This window comes from Cololabis saira, chromosome 6, assembly GCF_033807715.1.
Source record: "Cololabis saira isolate AMF1-May2022 chromosome 6, fColSai1.1, whole genome shotgun sequence".
In the NCBI taxonomy this organism is placed as follows: Eukaryota; Metazoa; Chordata; class Actinopteri; order Beloniformes; family Belonidae; genus Cololabis; species Cololabis saira.
In genome coordinates this window covers 18,286,448-18,313,681 of record NC_084592.1, presented here as the reverse complement: position 1 = coordinate 18,313,681, position 27,234 = coordinate 18,286,448, and the positions used below count along the sequence as shown (strand labels likewise).

General features: G+C 38.6%; 2 protein-coding genes across 2 annotated transcripts in view; both read right to left on the bottom strand.

Annotated features, from left to right (window-relative positions):
* The window catches only part of pde11a (phosphodiesterase 11a), a 70,998-nt gene extending 51,252 nt beyond the window's left edge, over window positions 1-19,746 (bottom strand). Inside the window, exons 1-5 of the mRNA XM_061724457.1 lie at window positions 18,556-19,746; window positions 15,653-15,811; window positions 1,998-2,087; window positions 1,257-1,397; window positions 1,045-1,109 (exon numbers count right to left, since the gene is read on the bottom strand). Coding sequence (XP_061580441.1) covers window positions 1,045-1,109; window positions 1,257-1,397; window positions 1,998-2,087; window positions 15,653-15,811; window positions 18,556-19,368 — 1,268 coding nt within the window. The 5' untranslated portion in view covers window positions 19,369-19,746. The remainder of the gene's footprint in view (window positions 1-1,044; window positions 1,110-1,256; window positions 1,398-1,997; window positions 2,088-15,652; window positions 15,812-18,555) is intronic.
* Window positions 19,747-21,894: 2,148 nt separating this feature from the next.
* On the bottom strand, window positions 21,895-23,502 carry LOC133446432 (cytochrome c-b). The gene is made up of 3 exons (XM_061724456.1): window positions 23,368-23,502; window positions 22,590-22,766; window positions 21,895-22,465 (listed from the first exon to the last, which is right to left on the bottom strand). The coding sequence occupies exons 2-3, from the start codon at window positions 22,759-22,761 to the stop codon at window positions 22,320-22,322; spliced, it is 318 nt and encodes a 105-aa protein (XP_061580440.1). The 5' UTR covers window positions 22,762-22,766; window positions 23,368-23,502; the 3' UTR covers window positions 21,895-22,319.
* Window positions 23,503-27,234: the final 3,732 nt, after the last annotated feature.

Here is a 27,234-nt window from a genome sequence, read left to right as displayed (position 1 = left end):
AAAACACAACAAAAGAAAGATGCCGCAACTAATGTTCTTTTGCTCAAAAGATGATTTCATGATTTTTGTCCTTTCGGAAGTCATTTCATTATTATATACTGTAATTCAAGTAAAAATGAACGTCAGCAGCTGATGAAGTAATGAAGAGTTAATTGTCTGATTGTCTTCCTCACTGCCAAAACGCCCCCAAACTCTGCTACAGAAATACTGGCATTGCTGCTCACACTTCCTATTCACAGTTATTATAAGGGTCTGTTAATGAGATTTTAACTCCAAATGAAACAAAATACACATTATTTTCATTCTTTTTGGATGATGCCTCCACTTTTGCTTTATTGCCCTCTGTCTCGTTTCATTTTCCTTTTCAGCAACATTATCATTCCTTTGAGAGTTTTTTTTTTTTTTTAGTTTGGGCACATGAGCAAACCTACAGTTTGCTCACCTTTTGGCACCAGATTTATTTATTTAATCGGACACAGCACATCCGCTCCCATTACTCCGATGTGAAGCTTCAGGGAGATGGACGTCATCACAGAGATGCTTTTCAGAAATTTACACCTTTCCAATAGCTGAGTTTATCAAAAAACATACCAGAAAGGAGTGTGCTCTGTCAAAGATGCCGGTTTTACAACCATATTCTTAACCTTAACGTTTCTTGTGTTATGATATATTTTTTTAATTTCTGCGACAGTTGTCACTACTGTGGTGACACGACCAGATTGATTACAGCGAGTTCATAAGGGGACACGGGCGACGGGGCCAGTTTTCTTCCTTTTTTGTTGTTTTCGTCCATAAACATCCCACACAATATTAAACCTGTCTTTCTCCATTCAGACATGCCAACCAGAAGAGACAGCAACAGTGTTTTACTCCCACAGCACTATCAAATGGCCATATTTCATTATTTTTTGTCTTTGATGGGGGACCTCACAGACTCATAAAAGGCTCTGTGCAGAATTTCTAACTATTTACTGAGAAATTGGAAAGAAATCTGTTATTACCGAGGTGCGGAGAAGAGGTAAACGCTTTTTAACTCGTATATACCTGCTGTCAGTGTCGGCACTGCACTTTGGTGACAGTAGCTCAAATGACTTGGTAAACTTGACCACCTGGAACATGTTTAAAGGGGGGGAAAAAGGTCAATAAAACTCAAAGAGATGCACAATATCAGGTGAAATATTTGAGAAAGATAGCAGGAGAAGGCTTGCCAAATGACCAAATGCAGGCAGACAGATATAAACACAGAAAAACAGTACCGGTGATTCAATGTCCTCCAGCAATTGAACGGAGCACCGCTCGCACTTAAGGAGCGTCTGGGCACGGTGCATGATCTTCCTGACAATCTTCTCCAGATCAGTTTGTTCTTCGAAAAGGTCATTGACGACCTCCAAAAGTGCCTAAACACGAGAGACAGGAAAAGAGACCACCGGCATCAGCTGTCGGCAGGTAAGAGTGAGGATCCTTCAAATAAAGATGTTGTGCTTCACTCAGCTGTTGGAGCCTATTAATATTATCCTTAAACCGTAAACCAACCAGATGATATAACGTGATTACTTCCCCTAGTAAAAGTAAATTAGGCCCTTCATCTGAGAAAGTACTGATCCAATTTAATATGCAGGCGCATAAAAATCATATGGTGTAAAGGGAGCGCGCCTCTTCCTTCTCCTCCACTCACTGAACCGTGTTCTCATTACGTTCGCTTCCATCACAGATCAATGTGTGACATGAATTAGTGCATCTCTTAACATTCCCAGGGAGATCTAGATCATTTGGATACCAACCCATCCCCCTACAACTCCCCCACCGCCACAGATCCAGAGAAAATGCCCATGCAGGTTCGGATGATGCCGTGTTATTCCCAATGCAGCGGCAGCAAGTGGGCTGCTGCTGATCGATACCGAGCCTCAACGTCAGCATCGGGGGAGGAGGTAAAGCTGATCCTAGGGAAGGAAGAGGGTGAGGGGGGGTATTTTCCTCGCTGGTACAGTGGCCCTTACCCGACTCCTGTCGTACTCCTTCCTCGAAGCAGCAAAGAGTTGAGCGTTGGAGATCGCAATGCCACAAAAGGGCAGGTACATCTGCAGCACCTATGGACACATGGGACACTTGTAAATATGCTGACACAATACAAGCTGCAAGTACATGTACAGGACTGTCTCAGAAAATTAGAATATTGTGATAAAGTTCTTTATTTTCTGTAATGCAATTAAAAAAACAAAAAGTCATACATTCTGGATTCATTACAAATCAACTGTAATATTGCAAGCCTTTTATTATTTTAATATTGCTGATTATGGTTTACAGTTTAAGAATAAGATTCCCAGAATATTGTAATTTTTTGAGATAGGATATTTGAGTTTTCTTAAGCTGTACGCCATGATCAGCAATATTAAAATAATAATAAAGGCTTGCAATATTTCAGTTGATTTGTAATGAATCCAGAATATATGACATTTTCGCATTACAGAAAATAAAGGACTTTATCACAATATTCTAATTTTCTGAGACAGTCCTGTATCTGTCAAAGTTATTTTTAATTTTTAGTGGAAATTTTGCCCACAGGAAAAACACCAATGTTTTTCAGGGGAATCCTCTTTTCAAACTCATTCAAAGGCAGAACAGTCGCGGCTGTGACGTCTTGATATTTTTTGCTGAGCTCCACGAAATTAATAAACTTTTCTTTTCTTTTTTTTAACAATGGTGTAGATGCTGTGCTACTTAACATCTGAGATTTAAATGATATGCAAGGAATCTGTGTCTTAAGATTAAAGAATGATGCACTGATGTTAAACAGTTAAAAAGTTCCTTGAAGGTTCTTTGTTTAGGATACACGAAAATGGTTTGAACTCGAAGCTCAAGGATGCAGTGGAGCAGCTATTTACATCATATTTAGCAGACGGTTTCATCTAAAGCGACTTAAAACAAAGGAATACAATCAACAGAGGAATACAATCGAGCCGCATGAACAAAGTAGAAAGTAAGTGCAGTGGTGTCGCATTTACGTTGTGTATCTACACTGCAAATTTGAATAACTGTTCACACTTACTACTGACTTTACTCTCTTAATAATATATGTTTTTTAACATGTTTTTACAAAGTCACGATGAATTGCAGGATGAATGAACCAGTTTTCCTTGTTACACTACCTCAAAACAACCAGGTAACAACGAATGAATCAACCGAATTACTGCACCGACGCATGAATATTGCAAATTTGCCGTGTAGCCAATTCAGAAGTAAGAAAAGTTGCAAGTCTTGACTAACCACGAGGGGGTTGTGTCCAAAAGTGAGTCTAAAAGAACTGCTGAGGAAAAAAACACTGAACTATTCTGAAGTGACCTTCAACCTTGATCTATATCGTTTTGAACGTCTGTGGAAAAAGCTCACACTTGCAGTTTGGAGAAGAAACTCTCCAAACCTGAGACAGCTGGAACCGTTTGCTCATGAGGAGTGAGCAAAAACACCTGTCCACAGGTGCAGAAGTCTCACTGAGAGAGAAATCCTTTGACTCATAAGATTGTGAAACAAATTATTAAGTTATGGGTTTCTGTTCATTTCTCCAGACCAGTTCAATTAGTTTGTTTTCTTAATTTATTCCGTTGAACCACAAATCAAAAGCAATGTCAGACATTTTTCAGTAAGTCATTATTCATTACTTTTGTCAGTTTCAAGTCATTTCATTGTTTTTTTCTGTCTTCAATGGGCAGACGCCAACAAATTCTACATTCTTTCCAGAGTCAACACACAAAGCACATTTTGGTCAAAAATTGGACATTTTAAGTTACAATTGAAGGATATGAACAAGTGTTATTCACAGAGGCAAAGCTTAATATTCTTTTTTGTAACTCGTGGTATTAAGCTTTGGTGGATTGGCAGTTAACATAAACGTACATAACTATAATAATTCACCTTTCCAGTATTTTGGTAACACCAAAAGCAGTTTCAAAGGACAACTGCATCAAAGGATAGGAACAGGTTCCGCAAACAAATGGCCTTGTCACTTAATTTAGAGGTGAGTTATGTTACTTGTGTTATAAATGTGTAAATACATGTATTTTGTTTTTACGTGGAAGAATGCTTTTAAAAAAGGAAAGAAACATGATGAAAAGGAATATTTAGAAATAGAAATAGAAATAGAAAGCCTTTATTATCATTATACTGGTACAATGAAATTTAGCATGTTTACGTTTAAGTGTGTTGTAAGGGTTGGGTGTAACTGAAAGGAAATTAAATGTGAGGATTCCTTATTATGGTTGTTTTAAATTTGTCAATATACATCTGTAAATTGGTCAAAAATGTTGTAGCCGTGTTTATGTTAATGAAACTACTGTTGTGCTGTAACGTTTCATTGTAACGGCTGATGAGATGCATCTGTCGGGTTTCCTTCCTGTCACTGATGAATATGAGTCTTCACTTTAATTCAATTCAAAATACGTTATTAATCCACAAAGTGAAGTTACTTGCTCTAGTAGTCATGATTTAAGTCTTTTCACAGAGTCGTTGTGGAGGTTTATGGCATGTGAAGATGTGGCTGAAGGCGCTCCGTTGCTGAACCGCTGTGTTATGAAGATCAGACCTGTCAAGGGCGTCTTAAAAAAAAGACCCATGTCCATTGCTTTCATTGTTGTCTTGGTAACGGTTTTACCTTCATCACTGGAAGTCAAATCCTCCTTGGATGCCAGAAATAACAGAGCTGAGACTTAAATTGTGAAGAGTCAAAAACGAACAAGCGGGTTCACTTTGTGAGGGAGAAACTTGAAATGAGGCCCAGTAGATGTTAGACAGCTACACACCAGCTCCGACAATCCGATATGGACGAATAGTCAACCGTTTGTGGACATATACTAACGCGCACCGAGGGTATCTATTTTCTCAGACTCCAATTGCTGAGAAAACCCAAGATACGGAAGGACTTGTCCTCATACATTCAGTGATTGTTAGTTTAAGAGCAAACCTGAGCAAACCTGAATATTTATAAATGTGCAAAACAAGTTTGATATTATACAGTTAAATCTATTTAGAGGTAGAAAATAACTTTTGCATCGTTCTTTTTTTCTTTTTTTTTTTTACTACCAGAACAAATAAAAACATGGAGTTTCATTAGCATAACTACTTGCTGGACCAAATAAATCAAACCGACTGACATTTTACCCTGCGACTGTGTAGTCTTGATATATGAGCCCTCAACTAATATTTTCTTTTTCTTTTTTTTTTTTCTTTCATAAAAAATCACGATCACTTGGTGTGGCCTCTTGACTATAAATGAAATACTGAAATCAAATCAGTCTCAGGAGTCAAACTACATTTTTTTTTATCTTCTTCCTCACTGCTGACACATGGAAGAGAAGAGGTCGAGGAAGAAGCGGCTGCAACCGTCTGCCACTGACACAACTGTGACGTGAGTGTGCAGATTGACTTCTACGTGACAAGAATTACCCAACAATCTCGCCTTATCTGAAAGACCCAACCCCCATAACATGCAATCAATAGGACTGAGGTGTGTGTGTGTGTGCGTGCGTGCGTGCGTGCGTGCGTGCGTGCGTGCGTGCGTGCGTGCGTGCGTGTGTGTGTGTTGCTCTGCCTCTTTGTTCACTTATCTATCTTTCGCATCTAGCTGCTGTGTAAACTATAAAATCAACAAAACAAAAGCATTAATATTTAGCAGCCTTGGGCATGACCTGAGGGTAGGAACACCACAGCAGCACATGAACGGGGCGTGACTCAGCCGGGGCTGCTGATACAAGGAAACCTCTTTATTTCATAAACTGATTACCCATCAGTCACAAACGAACATGTGGAGGATTAGATGCTATAATATTACAAGGAAGAAAATAGAGATCTGCTCCCGTGACCTAAAAAACAAAAGCCCATCAAATGAAGAAGAAATGAACAGATTCGTGTTGGTTATTAATACCTTGGGTAGTAATAACCAACATTATGAGTCGGCATTCCAGGTCTTGTTTAGTAAAAATCTTGTTGTCCAGATCAAAGACAAACAAGGACTACTTTCTCATCTTCAACAAATCCAAAAGCCAGTGTCCATGATGGTGTTGGGTTGTGTTAGTTAAGAGTCCATGTTTATGACAGCTGCATTAACGTAAAAACATAAAGAAAATGATTAATAGATTTCATATCAATGCGTTCTGCCTTTAAGGTTTGCACGCTTTCCATGCAATTTTCAACAAATGAATCCAAAACCACGTTTTTAACTTAATACAGAGGCAATAAATGTGAATTTCTAAATAACTGTAAAGTTTTCTGTGCAGCCTTTCACCTCTGCAACTAATATTCCCCCGATAAGAGGAGACGTGAGTCAGCCCCCGAAGTGCCACCTGGTACCAAGAAGAGACGCCACATGTCCTCTAAAGTGGTTTTTCAGGAAAGAGCACAATTCATTTTTTCAGTTTCTACATATCTGTATCTAAAGCAGTGCATAGAGGCTCGTGATTACATCTCAGAGCAGCTCGGTAATTTCATCTTCAGGGTTCTCGTGCGTCCTGCTCTCTCTCAGCGGTGGGATAGTTTTCCACCACAAACTGAAAACTACCTGACCACGTCTTTGTTGGATACTGAATTTCACTGCTAATTTACCTACTTTTCCTTCATTTTCAGTGCTTCAACTGTGCCTTCTAAAGTGCAGCGTTTTTAACCATCACAATATGAACTCCAATAAGTGGTTTATCATGTGCACCAGTCATTCGGTGTACTAAGTTCGACTAAAAATAAAACAACTAATCACATGATAAACCACAGTGTGATGTTACTTATTGTCCTGTCAATAAGTAAACTAATTGCACACTTCATTGGGTCCGTACGCATCATCAAAAGCATGCAGACGCAGGGCGAGAGGCTGAGTGGTAAGTGCATACATAATGCTATTTCAGCTGTCTTATGGAATCCTCTAATAATGATCCTCCGGAAAGGCAGCGGCCATCAATAACCCCGGCAGGAGCAGATTCATTAGCGAGCAGGACTTTGGGGATCTGGCTATGGATCTGCCCGTGGAGCTAACAGGCAAACTCCAGAAAAGCACTTCTCTCTCTCTAATTACATCCTGTCAGGCGCAACCGTTACATAAGGTCGCATTATAAACAAGATGTTTTTGCCCTGAGACCTCCGAACTGACCAGTAAAGAGTTCCTTAATAAAATAAATAAATAATAAATAACTGCTTCCTCGGGAAAAGTCAGTTCCATTTACCTCTTCAAGTCCTTTTCCTCCACTGCTGCAGCACGAAGCAAATCAGGAGGAATCTCACAGCCAACAGTTTACTTCTTCATTAGTTCATAACTACGAAGTGGCTCATAGAGATTGTACGGCAACATTGTACTCACCTTGTATGGCAACATTTGCTCAAACCAGTGATAGTCATGCAAAACTGTTAACACCTGTTGATTTCTTCGATTACAAACTTAGAATAATCAATAACTGATACTAATTGAGAACAATTGAGTATATGGAGCATCTTATTACCATTATGAAGTTGCACAACCATACTAAAAAACTCTTAATCATAATAATTATAGTGCATTTAAAAACCAGAGTCTGGTTCTTCTAGAGCAGGGGTCGGCAACCCGCGGCTCTAGAGCCGCATGTGGCTCTTTAGCGCTGCCCTAGTGGCTCCTGGAGCTTTTTCAAAAATGTTTGACCTTTTATTTCCTTTTTTTCTTCTTTTTTTTTCTTTTTTTCCTTTTTTCCTTCTTTTTTCTCCTATTTTTCTCTTCTTTTTTCTTTTTTTTCCTTTTTTCTTGTTTTCTTTTTTCTTCTTTTTTTTTTGTTTTTTTCTTCCTTTTTCCTTTCCTTTTTAGTCTCGACATTTCGACTTTTTTCTCCAAATTTTCGACTTTTTTCTCAACATTTCGACTTTTTTCACGAAATTCTGACTATTTCCATAAACATTTAGACTTTTTTCTCAACATTTCAACTTTTTTCTTGACATTTCGACTTTTTTCTTGAAGTGCATAATGAAAAATAAAATCTTCCCCCGCTTGCCTTCATTCTAAGGCTGATACAAGACTTTTCATTTTTTGCGGCTCCAGACATATTTGTTTTTGGTCCAATATGGCTCTTTCAACATTTTGGGTTGCCGACCCCTGTTCTAGAGCTTTCCTCCTGTTAATGTTTTTTTTTTTTCCCACAGTCGCCTGATGCATAAATGTGTTAGAGATGTTAGAGAAGCAGTAACTATTTTTGTTATTTTATTGGCTGTGTTTTAATTGGACTAATTTGCAATGAGTTGAACTGTTTTGTTGAAGTGCCTTGAGGTGACATTTGTTATGATTTGACGCTATATAAATAAACCTGAGTTGAATTTGAATGAAAGAAGAAACATGTCATACCAGGAGTAAATTATTCCAGCCATTGTTTTCATAGTGTTTTATATTTACATCAGCAGAGCTTTCCTCCAGACTGCCTGAAGCGGTTGAGCTGAATGTTCACTGAGCACATTGCCGGCTGCATCCCCGGGTTCAACGTCAAACCCGGAGGTTGGAATGAATTTTCAGGCTCATTTAAACCAGGTTTGAACATGAGTTTTGGCTAATCTGTTCGCAAGTGGACAACTGTAGGCGGATAAGTTTAAATCTGTTATCATAGTTTGTCTCCACATCTGTTTTGAGATAAGTTTACAGTCCTGTTAACATAAACACGAAGTCTCATAGAGTCGGCCTAGTGGGTAACAATGGTGGATTCAAAATCGTTTCTTCAACAGATTCAAAACTAGTTTTGACCACCAGAAATAGGTAGCCGTTAAAAAAAGAAAAAAGCTTCCAAAACTAGTAAAAATTAAATGAATATGTCTGCAACAGAAAATAATTCACACATAGCAGATTTTCTACAGTGTCATTAGAACATCATGGATATTACGCATTTACATTTAAGTCTTAGCAGTTTTTACTGCAATAATGGCTCTGGGAAAAAGACTTGTTTTGATTCTGTGGGTGAATTTATTGTGATAGAGCGTCTGCACACTGGCAGCTGTTCAGAGGGTTACACATCGGGGAGGAAGAGGTCCTTGAGGATGTTAAAGGCTTTATTTGTGGTTGTAGGAACTTTGTAGATGTTCTAGGATGTGGAGAGGGCAGTCGATGATCTTCTGGGTGGTGGTGGAGACCTACCGGAGCACTTTCCTCAGCAGTACAGAGCAGTTCATATAACCTTTATTAAAAAACTGCAATGTTTTGTGCTTTGAACCCCTGTAGATCGTATACATTCATGTATAAGGTTTAAGATCCCCCCTTTACATGATGATACCAGAGATAAAGAGGACTTTAAATTCATTTCCAAAAGCAAGTATTAACAATGAGTGGCATTTGCACCATTACTGATGTGTGTTTGTGAAGGAGTGAATAAGAAAACAATCCTGTAACAGATTTCAATAAAAAAGGTCACATGGAGATGAAGATGTAACCAATTTTTGCCATGAAAAAACTGCTTATACCTGCTAGTTTGCCCGAAATGTAATCGAGCAAGAAGTTGATAATGCTTGACCTACATTAAATTAATCAAATAGGAGAAAATGACTCATCCCCTGGCGTCTGTTCTTGCACTTCTGCAATACTTCTCTTAAACGTGCGAAGAGTTCAAGATTACCTCAAAGTTTGGAGGAAAAACTGGTAAAAGGCGAGTTTATTGGAAATGAATATCCTTGGTTGACACTAAGATTGTTCCTGAAACGATACACTCTGTTCGAGGAGGTTGACTTCCTGTCATTCCAAGACACTCGTGTTCACTTGATTCGCATCTCACGTGGTTGGATTATTCTAATGACGCAAGAGTCCAAAAAGTTACACCCACAGAAAAAACAAACCTCCTGAGCGGGACGGATGGTTCTGATTGAAGGTTACAGATTATTTGTATGTTTAGGTTGTTTTTATTTTTAAAAATTGTGGATAGATATGAACATGAATCACAAGAAAAAACAAAAAACTAGAATTTTTGCATTTGTCCAGATGTTTTTCTGACCATCATACAGTTTGTACATAAAGAATCCGAGTAGATGATTAGTATGAGGGGGATCATAACAGCTTGATCGGTATTATACAACGTTTTATTTATTTAGCTTTATTTATTTTTCTCCTCCTGTAGTTACTTATTCTAATACAGACTTGTCTACAACCTATTATTTTGGACTGGGAAGGATTTTTTATTTTTACTGTGAAATGTCCTCTTTAACTTGCAAACCCCATTTCCCAAAATATAAGAAAATTCTTAAATCTTGAATATGTCATTGTCATGATCACCAGATATACTCCTTCCACTCAGTCTTTGCCTGATTGTCTTAGCTCCATGCAAAGTCTTATAGTAGTTTTCTCTTGATTGTCTTGTTGGTTTCGACCCTGCCTGCTCCTGACTACTCTGCCTGCTCGTCGCTTGTCTGGTTCCTGGTTGCTCAGATTCCTGAAGGTTTCTGCGTCTAAGAAGGACTCATTTTGGGCCTGTTCAGGTTCTGCACTACCACGTTCAGCTTTGGCTTGTACCATCTTATTTTTGGCTGATAAATTGAACTGTTCCACCGGCCTCGATCTGTGCTATTCTTGGGTTCAACCTCATGCCCATCACAGTCATCTAGTTTTTTATTGTTTGATTGTATTTCACAAGCACAAATGAAATACTTTTAAGTGGCTTAATGCAACAACTTAATTTTATTAAGAAATCTAGACTTGGATGCCAACATCACACTTAAAACTCAGTAAGCGTGTTTAGTTTTTACCGTGGCATTGCAGCACCGTGGCATTGCAGCACCATTTTCCGTGCTGAATGAAAGATTTCAGCTGCTCAACAGTCCATGGCTGTCGTCGTCTGATTCTCCTCATCATATACGCTACATTTTTCAGCAGGAGACAGATCCGGACTTCAGGCGCGCCATTCAAGCACATGCACTCTGTGTCTATGAAGTCATGCTCATTTAAGTCATGCAGAATGAGGCCTGATATGGTGCAGATGAAATAACCCCAGATTTCCTGGGAGAAGATGAAACCCAGGATCACAGCATGCGCCTCTGCATCAACGGTCGCTTTGCACACGTGCAAGTCACAGCAGTCAGAAACCGGGCTTTTCATCTTTCGAGAAGCTCGATTCTCTTTCTCATTTTTGGCAAGTACAATGTGATGTCCGTTTCCCCCGAGACCTGCTTCATCTAACCACACATGAAGTGTTGTCCTCTTTCTATCTGTCTGTCATGAGCTTCTGTCATGATTAATTTCTGTTCAAAGCTGATACATGGCTTCCTCCTTGCATAATTGAGCTCCAGATTACATTTTTGGTTGCAGCAATGGACGATGTTGAGCAACAGGGCTCATCCTGAGCCCATGTGCCTACTGTATATCGATCATTGTTGCATGATGCTTTGATCATTGTCAAGATACCCTACAATATTTTGCACCATGAGTGTTGAACAAACCTGATTTATTTCCAATTTTTCACTAAGAACATGATTCTTTAACATGCCTCCTTGCTTGCAAAAGATGGACACTTCTCTTATAGTCAACCCAGCTCCCTCACTAGTCAACAGTTCACCCGCTAATCAGATTCTTCCAGAAAAATGTTTCTTCTGTCCTAAACCCACACAACTGTGCCAAGTCTGAATTTGCCAGCAACACAATCAAAGTTTTATTAAGGAGAAAATGTATTTTTGGCATGTCTGTATAAGAAAGATTTTGATGAGGAAAGAAGCAGATGAGTGAAGATACTACACTGACAATCCTTTCTCTTGTGAATATGTTGGGGTTTTTTCTTTTGCATGTTAGAAAAAACAAATTTGGTGTAAATCGGTTTGGCATTTACAGGTGAAAAATGTTTTTCCATTGGAAAAAAAAAACAAAAAAACCTTAAATTGATGCAGTCTGATCACTCGATGATTGCACCCATTCGTCACACAAACAAAAGTCTAATTCCTGGAAACAAAGGCACATAAAATCAAGATAGCAGGCAAGCTGACAAGCACTGACTTAACAGCTGCATCTTTCTCGATCCGCCTTTAGTGTTTAATGACACCGCCATACAGTATCTTCTCTTGCAGCTTTATAGATCTTATATAGAAACACTTTGCAAGTGCAGAGAAACAGCACATTCTCATCAACATGCTCGACCAACACACAGGTCATTGTTATATGTTATATGAACACACTGTAAAGACGTTTGGCCAGGGGAGAGATTTCTCTCTTTGTTTTTAATCTGCAGATTTACATTGAGAAATCATGTGAAAGCGGTTATCACTGAGGCGCTCTGAGCCAATTTGACGAGGACTTCGGTGGCCAGAGACAGCACAGTGGGGGAGAGAAAACACTCTCTGCAGTCGTGCTCACACAGATGTTAAACTGCACTGGCAGATGGAAACTACATGGGTGAGCTCGGATCTCACTGAGAGATAATTCACCAAAATGTCTACTTGGGGAATAATACATTTAATGTCTAAGTTCATAACATACAAAGTGAAAGAAACTGAAATAATGAAGCTACTTGTAGAGAACCCTCATCTAAGCTCCAATTCTGCAGACTATCAGCAAAACACAATTAAAGTCTCCTATTTGGGATTTAAAATCAGCCCCTGCAATGTGCTTAAAAGAAATAAATCCAAAGTTGAAGTAAATAGGGAATACATGTGTTTTAGATAAAGGTACATTTAAGCCTCTAATGACATTCGCTCCTGCAGTAACATTTAATGCTTTGAAAAGTATGAGACATTTTCTTATTACAAGTTCCTCCATAAAAGCAGAACTGCTGCTGTGCCATACGGGGAGCTTACCGAGGTCTCTGATGCTAGCATCGCATTTCATTACTAATTCAGCGGTAGCCATCCCAGGCATTAGTTTGATGTTAATGCAGTGTGAAACATACTTTCAGTCCAAGGGAATTAAAATAAAAAAGGAACTCCCAGCATAAACAATGGGAGGAAGATTCGTGTCTGAGCATTTTACAGCGGACAACCAAGGGAAGGAAAACCCACAGTTATTTGTTTCTGTGAACTCAAATAAAAGCAGCTTTCATGTTTCATCTTTTGCACCTTTTATGGGTTCGTGCAACAAGAGAGGGAGTATCGGCTTGTCGCCGCCTCTCTGCTGCATCTATTCAGGCGTGCTGATGGACGAAACACGTGCTCCTCGTGCTTCTCCGAGACACAGTCGCTCAGAAACAGAAGACCATCCGTCTTCGTGTGAGAGTTAAACCCTCTACTGACAGCTTTAACAAACTACATTTCTGTATCACAAACACTCACTTGTACCTCACTGATCTGTTCCCAAACAGAAATGAAGGAGCTCTTTGGTGTTTTAGGACCGAAACCATCCAAGATTCTGCTGCAGTCGCCAGGCAGATAACGAGATATTCTATACAACATATACAAAGTTATTGTTTTCACACTTTAACAATGATCCAGCTGTAAATTAAATATTGAAGCTCAGTCAAAGAGCGCTACATGTAAGACTTTAAGACGAACAAACATTTGTATCTATGCTAAATTATTATGTGTTACAGTCATTTTGGGCATAGGAGCAAGAGCAATTAGCTGTTGATCAGACAAAAGATGTGATTAATGTCATTTCTCAAACATGTTATTTGAAAGAAAACGATGGAAAAAAGAAAAGATGGGTCCAACTTTGAGGGCTATATGTAATCTCAGGTGAAGCAATCATCAAGTCTTGTAGTTGATGAAATGGATGAAGGGTAATTGCAATTAAGTCCATGAAATTGAAACTGATTTATCATATATTTTAGTTTTAAAAATGCGTGTAAAAAGGTTTAAAAACTGAAGCACTGGTCAGAAATGAATCAGCAATAGTCAGAATGGTTAGTTTGACTCTGAGCATCTGAATCACCAAAATAATCCTCCACTAGTAAAGTTCTTCATACCACAAAACAAAGACGGGTAATCATCATTTTAGGGCTAATGGATTCCTTTGTTGCCCATGCTCTGTCTTCACATCTTCCTTCTGTAATCTTACCAACTGACTAAATAAGAAATTAATAAGAATTAGTTTTACTCATGATGTTTACCTGAATATCAAGCAGTGGAAACTATAGAATCACTCCAAGATGGGGTACAATGCTCCATATGTGTAAGTGAAAATGCAAAATAAAAGGTATACAAAGGGGAAAAATTGAGAAGAGTAAATATTCTCGACTTGTTTTGCACATCTTTGCAACTGTGAACTCATAAATCCCTGACGTTACGAAATATGACAGTTTGTGGCCCTACAACGCTTGTGTAGCACTAACAACACAAAACAGCTTTTGCCAAGAAAGACAAAAGAAAGAGTACATCCTTGAAATGTCACAAATGAATCATAAAGCATAAGCAGTATTCTTTCCCCTGTGCCATGCTTCAACTTGCTGCTGTAATAATAATTAAAAACAACAACAAAGGGTCAGAAAACCTGCTTCAGGAAACTTCAGATGTGCATCACCTGCTGTTTAACTTTTGTTTTAAAGAGGCTGAGGAACAATGTCTTTGATTACTTTAGATATATGTTTACTTGAAATAAATCTACTTCTGTCAACGTAGACAAAAGGAAATACAATAGTATTCAATAAAGTTGCTTTAAGAGACATATAATGGTGTTTTTCACAAGTTTTCAACATTTTTTGAGGGGTTGGTGAGCTGTATGTGACAAGCTTTCAGGCTTTCCAGCTACATCTTTTCAGCTGTTTTTTGGGGGGGATTAGGGTTTTTTCGGGCCACTTGGCTGCACCCCTCTCCTCTGCGGGGTGTGCTTCTTTTGTAGATCTGTCCCGCAGACATGCGTCTATGCAAATACATGAAACTCAATAACCCCCGAAACACATTATTACAGAAGCCAGTCTGAGGCGCTCACAGAAGAAGGAGCTGCATTTCCCACGATGAGGTATAAAACCTCAGATAACCTGGAGAAGCACTGTGAGTGCGTTTCTGTCTTGAATTAAGCGATTGTTGATCCGAATTTGCCAAAGAAAAAGGAACAAGAAGGAAAAAAAGTTTCAGTTTTCCCCTCCTGAGGTACGGCGATGCAGCATGAGTTCAAGCTGAAGCTGGGTGGAGATGAAGAGGATGGGTAAGTCTACTCTGAGCTGAGTGAGGTAAAATCACCCTGAATATCTCAACCACTCGCTTCATGAGCTTCTTTCAGACCTCGGCAGCTGTAAACTATGTCATAGTTTTCCTTCTTTATGTGTCACTCCATAGTTCGGCAGTTTAATCAAGTGAAAGGGAAAAAAACAGCAGCCGCAACATGTTAACTTCATTATAAACCCAATCGATGGATGGTTGGAGGAAAACTCATAAGACCAACTGTCCCCGGTTTTTAAACAAGAAACATGATATTTCATGACATTCAGATCACAAGATGGTTAAAGAAAGCTATAATCCTAATGCTCTGCACACCAAAGAGGTGAAGGAGAAATTTCAGACCAAACCAGCGTTCTGCCTTTGAATCAAACCCTTTTTGACCAGTAATGGTCAAATATAATGCACATCCAGTTCTCTCACTTCATCCATCAAATGTACAATGAGTTTAATGGTATGAGTTCATCTTCCTTTATATCAGCATAGGAATGAAAAACGGTGTGTGATCTAAAACCATCCAAATGCGTAATTGCTATAGTAATAAAACCCATCGTCTGAATCATACATCTTCATCTGCACATGGGTGACGGGCATCAGGTGTTACGGATTAAATTACCTTCTCATCGTCATCAGTGAACAGCTCCCCACTCGAGTTCTTGTTGATGGCCTGGGCGACTCCGATGATCTCCCCGTCACTGTTGTGGATGGGCATGCACAACAGGGACTTGGTTTTGTAGCCGGTCAGCTTGTCGATTTCATCACTGAACCTACGATCCTGCAAGTTTAGAGCAAAGTAATGGCACAATGTTAATACTTTCTGGGGGGAAAAACAGTTTTTAGATTTTTCTGTCAGTTTTAAGTCTAAATATATAGTACAGACCAAAAGTTTGGACACATTTCTCCATTTGTTTGAATGAGGAGGTGTGTCCAAACTTTTGGTCTGTACTGTATGTCAGCTTGATAAATAACTAAAGTTTTCACCTTAACAAGGTTTTGAAGGCAGCCATTCAACTAACTTTTTTCTTCTAGGTCAAATAAAGTTTTTTTCATGGTTTCACACAAGTTTCTCCCAGTTTTGCTTCCGCAAACTCTCATTTTTACATTTGCCATCAATCAGCCAAGACAAATAAAGTGACAAAGTGAAACGAAATGGACTCAATCTTTGTGTGACTCACGAAATACCCTGCACATGTGTTGCATGCACGATTTTCTAAATCCTCATGTTATTAAATTTTATGATTTGTTTTATTATAAAAGCATGCAAATTATGTTCAGAGCAAAATCAAAAATGCTCCCTGACTCAATACAGAGGTTTTTTTTCAATTCAGGAGACTCCGTATAATATTAGAGGTGTCTGCAATTTTACTGTACAAAAAGCTAAAAAGGGTATGAAAAGGAGATGTGTCTTACTGGAGTTAAATTCTGTAATGATGCCAACATAAATTCAAAAACATGTCATTCTCTTTTGGTTTTCAAGAAAATGGTTTGTAAAGCTATTTTTGAAGCTTATAAGTGTGATTGACTATCTGTTAATGTTTCTTTGCTTTTCTGTTGTTTCTTTGCATTTTGTTGTTTCTTTGCTTTTCTATCGTTTCTTTGCTTTTCTATTCTCTTTTTGGTTTTCTGGAGGTCGGTAGCCAAAAAAAGAAAGTTGGTCATATAGGATAGGCTTTTATAAGCAGTTTGCTTCAGCCTATGCCTTTTCAGTCATTGTTCAACACACGATTATTGGTTTAGTGTGAAATGTGAATGCTGTGCACAATGTTTTTTGGTGTTGTGTTGTTTTTGTGTTGTCATGATTGAATAAACTTCAGTCATTCATAAGGAGCAGTCACCTGACGAAATTCTGTAATGATGCCAACATAAATTTAAAAACATGTCATTCTCTTTTGGTTTTTAAGAAAATGGTTTGTAAAGCTATTTTTGAAGCTTATAAGTGCGATTGACTATCTGTAAATGTTTTTTGCTTTTCTGTTGTTTCTTTGCCTTTTGTTGTTTCTTTGCTTTTCTGTTGTTTCTTTGCTTTTCTATTGTTTCTTTGCTTTTCTGTTGTTTCTTTGCTTTTCTGTTGTTTCTTTGCTTTTCTGTTGTTTCTTTGCCTTTTGTTGTTTCTTTGCTTTTCTATTGTCTCTTTGGTTTTCTGGAGGTCGGTAGCCAAAAAAAGAAAGTTGGTCATATAGGATAGGCTTTTATAAGCAGTCTGCTTCAGCCTATGCCTTTTCAGTCATTGTTCAACACACGATTATTTTTTTTGTGTGAAATGTTAATGCTGTGCACAATGTTTGTTTGGTGTTGTGTTGTTTTTGTGTTGTCATGATTGAATAAACTTCATTCATTCATAAGGAGCAGTCACCTGACGAAATTCTGTAATGATGCCAACATAAATTTAAAAAAATGTCATTCTCTTTTGGTTTTTAAGAAAATGGTTTGTAAAGCTATTTTTGAAGCTTATAAGTGCGATTGACTATCTGTAAATGTTTTTTGCTTTTCTGTTGTTTCTTTGCCTTTTGTTGTTTCTTTGCTTTTCTATTGTCTTTTTGGTTTTCTGGAGGTCGGTAGCCAAAAAAAGAAAGTTGATCATATAGGTAAGGCTTTTATAAGCAGTTTGCTTCAGCCTATGCCTTTTCAGTCATTGTTCAACACACGATTATTGGTTTTGTGTGAAATGTTAATGCTGTGCACAATGTTTTTTGGTGTTGTGTTGTTTTTGTGTTGTCATGACCAGTACTCGAGTTGAGGGGGGATGAGGGGGGATGGCATCCCCCCTGAAATAAAAAACGGTCAAAATCATCCCCCCTGTAAAACTGCCATCCCCCTTTTCCATCCCTTATGTCATTTCATCAATGAATGTGGTATTACTGCTATTTCAACATTTAGAATCATCACCAGAAAAATAACACCAGAAAAATAATTAATTTGACAATTTTTACCTGTTTCAAGTACATTTTCACTTGAAATAAGTAGAAGAATCTGCCAGTGGGACAAGATTTATCTTCTCATTACAAGATAAAAAATCTTGTTCCACTGGCAGATTTTTTCTACCTATTTCAAGTGAAAATCTACTTGAAACAGGTGAAAATTGTTGTTTTTTCCAGTGATGAGTCTTGTTTTAAGTGTAATAAGATTATTTTACTAAAATGAGACATTTTAACTAGAAATAGGACAAAATATTCTTATTTTGAGTTTTTTGCAGTGATCCGTTTTACCTGTAAAGGACAGAATCATATTGATAAGTTCAGAAAACTGTTTTTTATTGTTGTGTTTTGATGTATTTGATGTAAGCCCAGTGGATATTTAAAGCTTACAGAAGGCTGCATTTAACTGCTGCTATGTCATTCCTGCAGTATTTCTGCAGGTGTTTTGGTCAGTGCTATTATTTGTAATATATTATATTATTTGTAATCAGCACAAATTATCTGTCCCCATATGATAAAATCCACCATCCCCCCTGATTCTTTTTTTCAACTCAAGTACTGGTCATGACTGAATAAACTTCATTCATTCATAAGGATCAGTCACCTGATAGGCGTCGGGGATGTTCACCGTCTCTCCGTGTTCACACACATATCCAATGATCCCTTTCCCCCACGGCACCTGAACTTCATCCGAGTTCATGGAGGGCAGCACCGTGGTGCCGGCGTGCACGTCGAAGAACTTGGACACCAGCGTCTTCTTGTTGCCGGTTCCCTCCACCAGAAACAGGGAGCACCGGTCCGCGTCCACCATGATGCAGACGAACACCAGGATCTTGTAGCTGAGACTGGTCAGGTCCAGGTCGTTGGAGATGTCCTTCACCAGCTCCAGGAAGAACTCCCTCTCGTTGTGCGCCTTCAGGTAGTACTTGAAGTCCACGGCGGTGGACGGGTACTGCGGGATGTTGACCCGGGACTCCAGCAGCGCACTGAGGATGTGCGCCGTGGTGGGCGGCAGGGAGCTGGCTTTCCTCAGCAGGGCTCTCCTCCTCATGCTGGTCAGCGGCTCCTGCGCCCGAGAGTTCACCTGCTCGTCGTAGGTCCTGTTCGCGTTGATGGCCTTGGATCTGGCGAAAGTTTTACGCAGCTCCTTCTGAGACGCTCTGCGCTGCGGGCCGTCGCGTCTGCTCGCCCAGCTGTCCGTGCACGCGTGGCCCTTCTCGGCCGGAGCGGCCGCCGGTGCCGCCGGTGCCGCCGGTGCGCTTTTGCTCGTCTGGTGGTGGTGGTGGTTCTTCTTGAGCCATTTCTCCACCATGCCATAATTCCCCTTTCGGTTCAGGTAGTCCTCGAATAACTCGGGATGCGCGTCCAGGAAACTTTCCACGTCAGAGAACACCATATTATTGGACACTGCTGCCATCTCTGCGCTTTTGGATGGCTCTCTCGGGGGAAAGAAAGCCGAAAAGACGCGCGGAGAAAGAGCATTTATGGGGCTTTTACTGAGTTTAATAGTGGAGAATCACCAACTTCCATCCACGACGCGTTCCACCTTCCGGAGCTGTATACATATCCAGTTTCCACTCTCGGAGCTGCAGGAATGGAGACTCCTTTTGCGCAACAGCAGATTCCTCCACAGCATCCACATCGCCGGCTTGATTGAAGATCATTAACGCGCATCTCTGAGCGAAGTGAGACATCTGGATACTATCGCAGGCCAGTGGAAACCGCGCACGGAGCCACTATTGCACACATTATCGTCGTATGTGTCCTCTTGTGTGCAAATGACGTTGGCTGTGGTTGGCTCGCTCCCGTGATAAGCGCTTCGTCACAGTCAGAGCTCAGGGTCGCCTCTGCGCGCAGCCCTCTGGCCATTTGAACCGTTTCCCTGCTTTTACACAGGCTATACATTTGATGATGATGATGATGATGATGATGATGATGATGATGATGATGATGGCAGCAGCTCCGGGGATAATAGTAACTAGGGTGCTTTTATTTATCATATCTATTTCTAACCTGCATAAATATTTTACGGTGGATATAATGATGAAAGCTGGTAATTAAATAGTATTACTCTTTGCAATAAAACACGTAAATCTTAAAGCTGAAGATAACAGGCGCATCATATTTTTCCATTTTTTCCTCTTTAATTGGTTTCTATATGTGCAAAATAAATAAGTAACTATAACAGAAATAATTAAATGAATGAAAACGTGTTTCATCACTATCCTTCTCATTCACAAACTCCAAACTTTGGCAATTTCTAGCTCTGCAGTGGTCAATGTTGTGAAGTTATGTAACAGCGAGTTATAGGCAGTGTGAGCATGTCAGAGCTTTTGATTCCTACATAGTTTTATTATCTCAGTGCGAGTGCGTCATGTCAACACAAGGGTGAGCTATACTCAACAAACTGGCATTGCTAATTTAGCAGCTGTGTTACAGCCCTGCTCCCATGACATACATATATAATGGCATATATATAAACATTGTTTTTCATAAGCAGCCAGTCAACACTTGCATTAAATGATTTATGTTTTGTTTTTTTACTTTATTATAACCTCTATATTCAAAGGAATCGCTTTAAAGTCATGTCATGTTGAGAAGAATAGGATAAATAACTCAATAGAAGTATACATTACTAATTTTATTCATGTAGCCTATATTTAGTTTTATGATAAAGTAAAACTTGTTCTTTAATATTTAAATCAAGAAAATAACCTGCCACTCCCATGTCATTATAAAATGGAGTGAAAGTAAGCAATGTTGTAAAGCATGGTGGGTTTAAATTCATCCTCAATGACGTATAACTGCTAAAAGGTGATTGACGCGTCACCTGGTGCTCGTCTGAGGTCGTGGCAGGTAAGGTATCTCAAAATACACCATCCATTCTTCGTGAGAATCGGTTACAGAGACAGTAAAGCCTTAGTCAGAGATAAATGCGACAATGACGACGATCATCATCTGAATTCTCTCCTCCTGCTTCAGTGCGCGCTCCCGTTCAAAGGGGCGTGAACGCGCCACGTGACGCTCCGTCCGCAGAAAAATCCCAACGACTTTGAACGCCTCATTCACAAGAAGATGCGGATTTGTGAATGGATACGTGTGAATAACATGATAGATAACAATCCTGCTGAAATGCAAACAAAACAATCGCTCACAGAGACTAGATGTGAATAGTAACACATTTAGGTTATATTATATTAATATATATTATTTTATGTGGAGCAGCTGCAAATAAGGTTTATAATCAGTTAAATAATATTGATTGAACAGTCTGACATACCAGTGTACTGTCTTACATTAAATGTCAGCAGGCTGAAACGGACGTGTCAGCAAATCAGGGCAAAGTACAAGAACTTATCGTCACGGTTACCATGGTAACGTGACGCAGAGCCTACAGTGCCTGCAGAGCTTCTTTGGTGGCATAACTTCAGAGTTCAGCAGGTTTTGTAATTAAATATACTCGGCTCAGAACCTTAATCGGGAGTTGTTGATTTAACGTTTGTTTAAAAAAAAAGAAAAAGCCGAATAATATTTTAGTTAGGTTAAAATCCCTGCAAGGTTGATTACCTAACAGGTCACATTCATTGCTGAAAAACTGCTCTATGACCTCCCCGCCCCCCATGTCCTCTTATAAACCTCATCATTCCATAAAAGGGCACTTAATGTTTTATACGAAAGAAAATCTTGCTTATATTTCACCATTTTAAATATTGAATGTTTTTATGGAGGGTATAATAATTCTTAAGTTTTACATAAAGTTCCAAAAAGTATCTGAAACTCTGAACACTAATGAACCAACATACCTGGCTGAGAAAGTATGCTGCCATATTATCGTTGTACAGAGCCAAAAATCATGTCACCAAATCACTAAACAAAAAGAACATTACAGTATAACTTTACACATTCAGTTGTGTGGAAATAACTAGAAAAAGCATTGTATAAATATTGTTTAGTGTAAGTTTAATTACATTTACAAACGGAAAAACATCACAACATGTGGATGTATTATGGAAACATGAAGCAATGAGTTAGTGGAGCAGACAACTGCTCAGAATGGGGGAAAAAAAAAGATGCATCTAGAATAATTTACATCCCAGAGTGAGAATGCACACTACAGTGACTGACAGTTAACATAAAAAGAAAAGACACCTGTTAAAACCAGGAGGTATAATTTACTCGGAAAAGGGGCGATTGGTATCAAAAATAAATGTACAGCTTCAACTGAGGTCCCAACTCGGCGAACATTCACACACTGGTTCATATTCAGCCTCTGTTTGGAAAAATATTATGAGTTCTGGTCTTCTGAGTTGTTGTGTTTCTTTTCTTCAAGACATGGAAATGGGTATAGGAACAGAGAAGAAGAGCTCTTCAGGAAGTCGAGGACTTGAGATATGCTATGAGGTCGGTCCGCTCAGTCTTCTTCTTGATGCCAGCGAAGATCATCTTTGTTCCTGGGATGTATTTCTTGGGGTTTTCCAAGTATACCATCAAGGTATCTTCACCCCAGGTAATGCCTGAATTGACAGTGAACACACAGAGGAGAATAAGGTTAAACAAATAAAGCAAATCAGCAAGATTAATACAATTATTTAAAAAAAAGAAAAGGAAAAAAAAAAAAAAAAGAATATGGACAATTACCTTTGCTTTTGTTGGCATCTGTATAGCTGAAGCCTGGTGCCTGGCCCGTTTTCCGCCCGAAGAGGCCCCAAAGGTTGGGACCCACCTTGTGCTTCCCACCGTTTTCCACAGTATGACACTGAGCACATTTCTGCACAAAAGTCTTCTTGCCTTTGGCAACGTCTCCAACCATGATTCCTGAGAAGAAGATGGGAACAAAATACTACTATTTACCTTAATAAAGTATTTCAACATTTCTATAATTTCTAACATTTATTAAGTTCAATACATTTAAAAACAACTATACTTGTTCTACAAACCTTACCCTTGTTCAGCCACAAGGGGGAGCTCTCCTCTCGGTTACAAAACTACAAAAAGGTTCCGCCTTTGTCGTTTAAGTTTATTAACTTTTTCTATTTCTGTCCACTGAAAATAAAATTAAAGTCCTCATCAGCTTTCATCGTATTTCATCGTAATTAGGCTATTATTCCTTAAATCCTAGGTCAATTAAAGTGGAAAACAACATATTCGACCAATATCTAAGATAATACAAGTGGTAAAACCGAAAATACTTTTGTTTCCAAATACCTTTTTAAAAATATATATATTTTTAAAGAGATACGGTTGTTAAAAACTGGGGGACTTTTCTAGAAACGGTCTCCCACTTCCACCGGTCTCCCTCGGCCACGTTGTGTTTGAGGAACCGGCAAATTCAAAAGTCAACTCGTGTTTTACTCTAATAAACCAACCCAAACCAAAGCAGATTAACAAAACCCGTCATCTCAATCCAAATGCATACCTTTTTCTTTACGTGTGTGACCTTCTCGATCGGTCTGAAGAAACTTTTGACCTTCCTGGCGTCGTCCTGTTACCGGCTCTGCCTAGTGACCGAAACGTGTTCAGTTTTCCAGCAGTTTTACTCGGAACTGCAACGTCAGCAGTCAGCTGACATTGTCGTCATCCATTCCCTGAAACGTAATGTTGCGCAATTTCGGCCTGCGGGTCTCTTATCTCACAGGGGAAACTGCTTTCAAATGCCTGTACTATCTGTACAAAACCTCAGACACACACAAAATAGAGATAAGATCACAAAACTGTTGTAAAGTTTTTCTCACAGTCCAGCTTTGAAGATTATACCCCGAAATGTAACTTGAAAAGTTTGTTTTTACACAATTTAAAGTAGTTAAGATAATAAATTTAACAACAAAACCCCCCAAAACGTGTCTTACAGTGCCTCATTTTATCATAAAGACAGCTATCATGCTGTATTTCACTTTCTTCTTGTTAGAACTTCAAAATCACAACCACAAGCACCATTTTCAACTCAGAAAAAAAAATTGTGTAAGAATTAAACAGGAATCCCTCAAGGTAAATGACATAAGACAAAGGTCTTGTGTAATTCTCCTCGCTGTGTAGTAAAAATCAGATTATCAATCAATGTAAACTTATGGCCACCATAAAATGTTTGAACATTATAAGCAGAGTCCACGTTGCATATGCTGGCCATAAAAACTGATAGTGAATAATGTCAGAGACAAAAGTAGACAAATTTAAATATTTTCCACAGTTACATTTTGAAATAGAAATCCTATCTTACATTTACATGTCAAAAATGTAATTCATGAACCCCTCTATGTGAAAATACCAGTACACAAGTTTCATATTCTGACACCTCTAAACTGTTTCTTTTGACAGATTCAACGACCTACAGTAGCCTTAAATGTTGATGCAACATTACACCTTCTGAAATGACTCAGGCAGGCCTCATAACTGATAGGTATTCATGCTGAAAGGGATTTACAGGTTTTTGAACACCACGTTCCCCCATAGAGACAATGTCATTCAGGGGAGGCCTTGCATCTTTCTGAGTCACTGCTGAAGCACATGCTGCATCCATTACAAAAGAAGTTTTTATAACAGGAGTCTGTCTGGCTGACTGGTAGAAGTTGCTGAACTGGCCTTCCTGCAGTTTAGACCTTTCATAAACTGAAAATATTTAGTGTATCAAGAAACAGTAAACACACCAAAGAAGACTGAGGATCACACAGCAGCCCGATTTAGACTAGAAGGGGATAATCTTTCTATCTTTACACTCCAAAAAGTAGTGTCACCAGGTTTTTCGACACATATTGCTGCCATCAGATTGTAAATGACCTTATTTTTTCCTAAGATAGTAGGAAGCATTAGTTGAAGCGTTTAGTATGATTTTTTTTTCTATTTTAAATAGATCATTGATTTCCTTTTATTCGTTTTTATTTATATTTTAGGACATTGTGGAATTGGGATTCTGTATTTGTTGACCTGTAAAGAATGTTTTAGTATGAATGAATGTGTTTTGTTTGCATGCAATGACTTTGGCTAAATGCATCCACACAAGAAGCTTCAAAAAAATCCTTATGCTGCTCCAATAACCTGTTTTAAGAATTATTTCATGTACTACAATGAGTCTGTGGATATTTCTTGAACACATCTGTGTTGAATTTTCAAAATTATCATATGAAAAAGAAAAAATGCTGCAAGGATTAATAATATACACTCTCTGACATCCTCCTTTGGTTTTATTCTTCAGGTCTTTGGAGTGACACTGATACTGACTGACTGCATGTCCACGGTCTTCCTCCAGGGACAATAAAGGAATATTCCATTAAACTGAATTGAATTGAATTATAATAACTCAAAGTCCGTTCTGATGCATTCAAATGGTACTACACTTTAAAAGAAATGTCATTTTTTATACTTATACTATGCATCATAACTCTGCTTTTTATCGTTGCACTTATGTACGTCATGTCACGTCAACTGACCGCTCAAAAGAGGAATCTTTTGAAAATTAAAACATGTTATAAAAATATCCAACAAGTAAAAACGCTGGAAATGTGTGACTTCTGTTGAAGGTCACGGATCTTCTTATCTAAAAGCTGTATCCAGTAACTACTATTATGACTACCAAGCTGGCGATAAGAAGAAGTAATGGTTGTCTTCAAGTTTGTCCCCTAGAGGGCGCTGTTTTGACTCGTTCACCTCTACATTCACCTTTTCATGTAAAAGGCAAAAAGATTAATTGACTGCCTTTGTCTTAAAATGTTAGTAAACGTTGCGTCTAACACTTGTATAAAATAATTCATTTCTACCATATATTTGAAGCTTTCCATTAGTATATAAATATTCGTTTTGGTCTCAAAAGCCACGTATTATAGAGTGTAATGCCATGTTCTGAGAAGCACATGTTGACTGAGCATGGAGACGTAGACATAAACATGAGGAAGCACCTTTATGAGAATTACTATCTTTTATAAAACTGTAATCTTTCTGGTGAATTGTTAAACTGTCTTAGCTGCAGTGGTGAGATGCTACATGCATCGTTTCCTCAGGTATTCACAGAAAAATCAATTTAAAATGTGTTATAAAAGTACATCAGCATACACTTGTGGTAACATCTTATGGTGCACTGTCATTCTGAGATAATTTGATATCTGGAATCTGAGTTTTGGCTTAAATGTCAGTGATCTCATTGAAATGCCACTGTTGCAGCTTTGTAGTCTCTTCCTTTTAAAAGCAATATCTTTAGTTTTCCTGGTGGATCAGTTATAGAGAGGAGCTTTATATTTTTATTGTGATGGATGATGAATGAAGGATGCTTCAATACTCATGCTTTCAACTGCTCGTAACTGAATTACACAGTGCATTGTGATATCCATCCACCCATTTATTATCTGTACCCATTTATTCCTGTTTAGGGACATGGAGATCTGCAGGAGCCCAGCTCTCTTAAGGGGGAAGGCAGGGATACACACTGAAATGGTTTCCAATCCATAACAGAGCCCACTGTGGTGTACACTGCTCAATGATATTCATCTTAATGTTAAGTAAATTAAATATCTGGGATATCAATATGATTATGATTATCCATCCATTATCTGTGCCATTTTATTCATAATCAGGGTCATGGGAGTCTGCAGGAGCCTGTGCCAAGTCTCCCACAGCCACACACACACTTTAGCAGTTTTCAACCAGCAACTGTCTTCCTGTAGATCCATGGTAATTACAGGCGAGAGGCAACAGTGCTAACCATCGAGCAACCATGCTGCCTGATTATGACTGATTATGAATGAATTATTATTTTGACTTCCTCTGACTGTTGCAATGGCATTTTGTTTTCAACAAATAAAAAATTTACAGCAGTAAAGATTTTCAATGAATCATTTTCTGATGTGTGAGTAAAGTCCCCCCATATTTTTTTTTTAATCATCATGTTATTACAGATACTGTGGATTTTTTTAAAATTATTATTGTAATGGGTTCCAGTTTTTACATTAAATAAAAAGTGCTTTAAATTGCAGCAGGCTACTTCGCTCATTTCCACAGGTTTAGCTGTATGCTGGAGCCTATCCCAGGTAATAATTACAGGCGAGAGGCAACAGTGCTAAACACCAAGCAACCGTGCTGCCTGATTATGACTAATGAATTATTATTTTGGCTTCCTCTGACTGTTAAAATGGCATTTTGTTTTCAACAAGTCAAAAAATGTACACGAGTAAAGATTTTCAATGAATAATTTTCTGATATGTGAGTCAAGTGTCCCCCATATTTTCTTTTTAATTATCATGTTAACATATTACAGTTGACTCTTGCACCTGTAAATCAGGCCGACTTGCTACATCCCAAT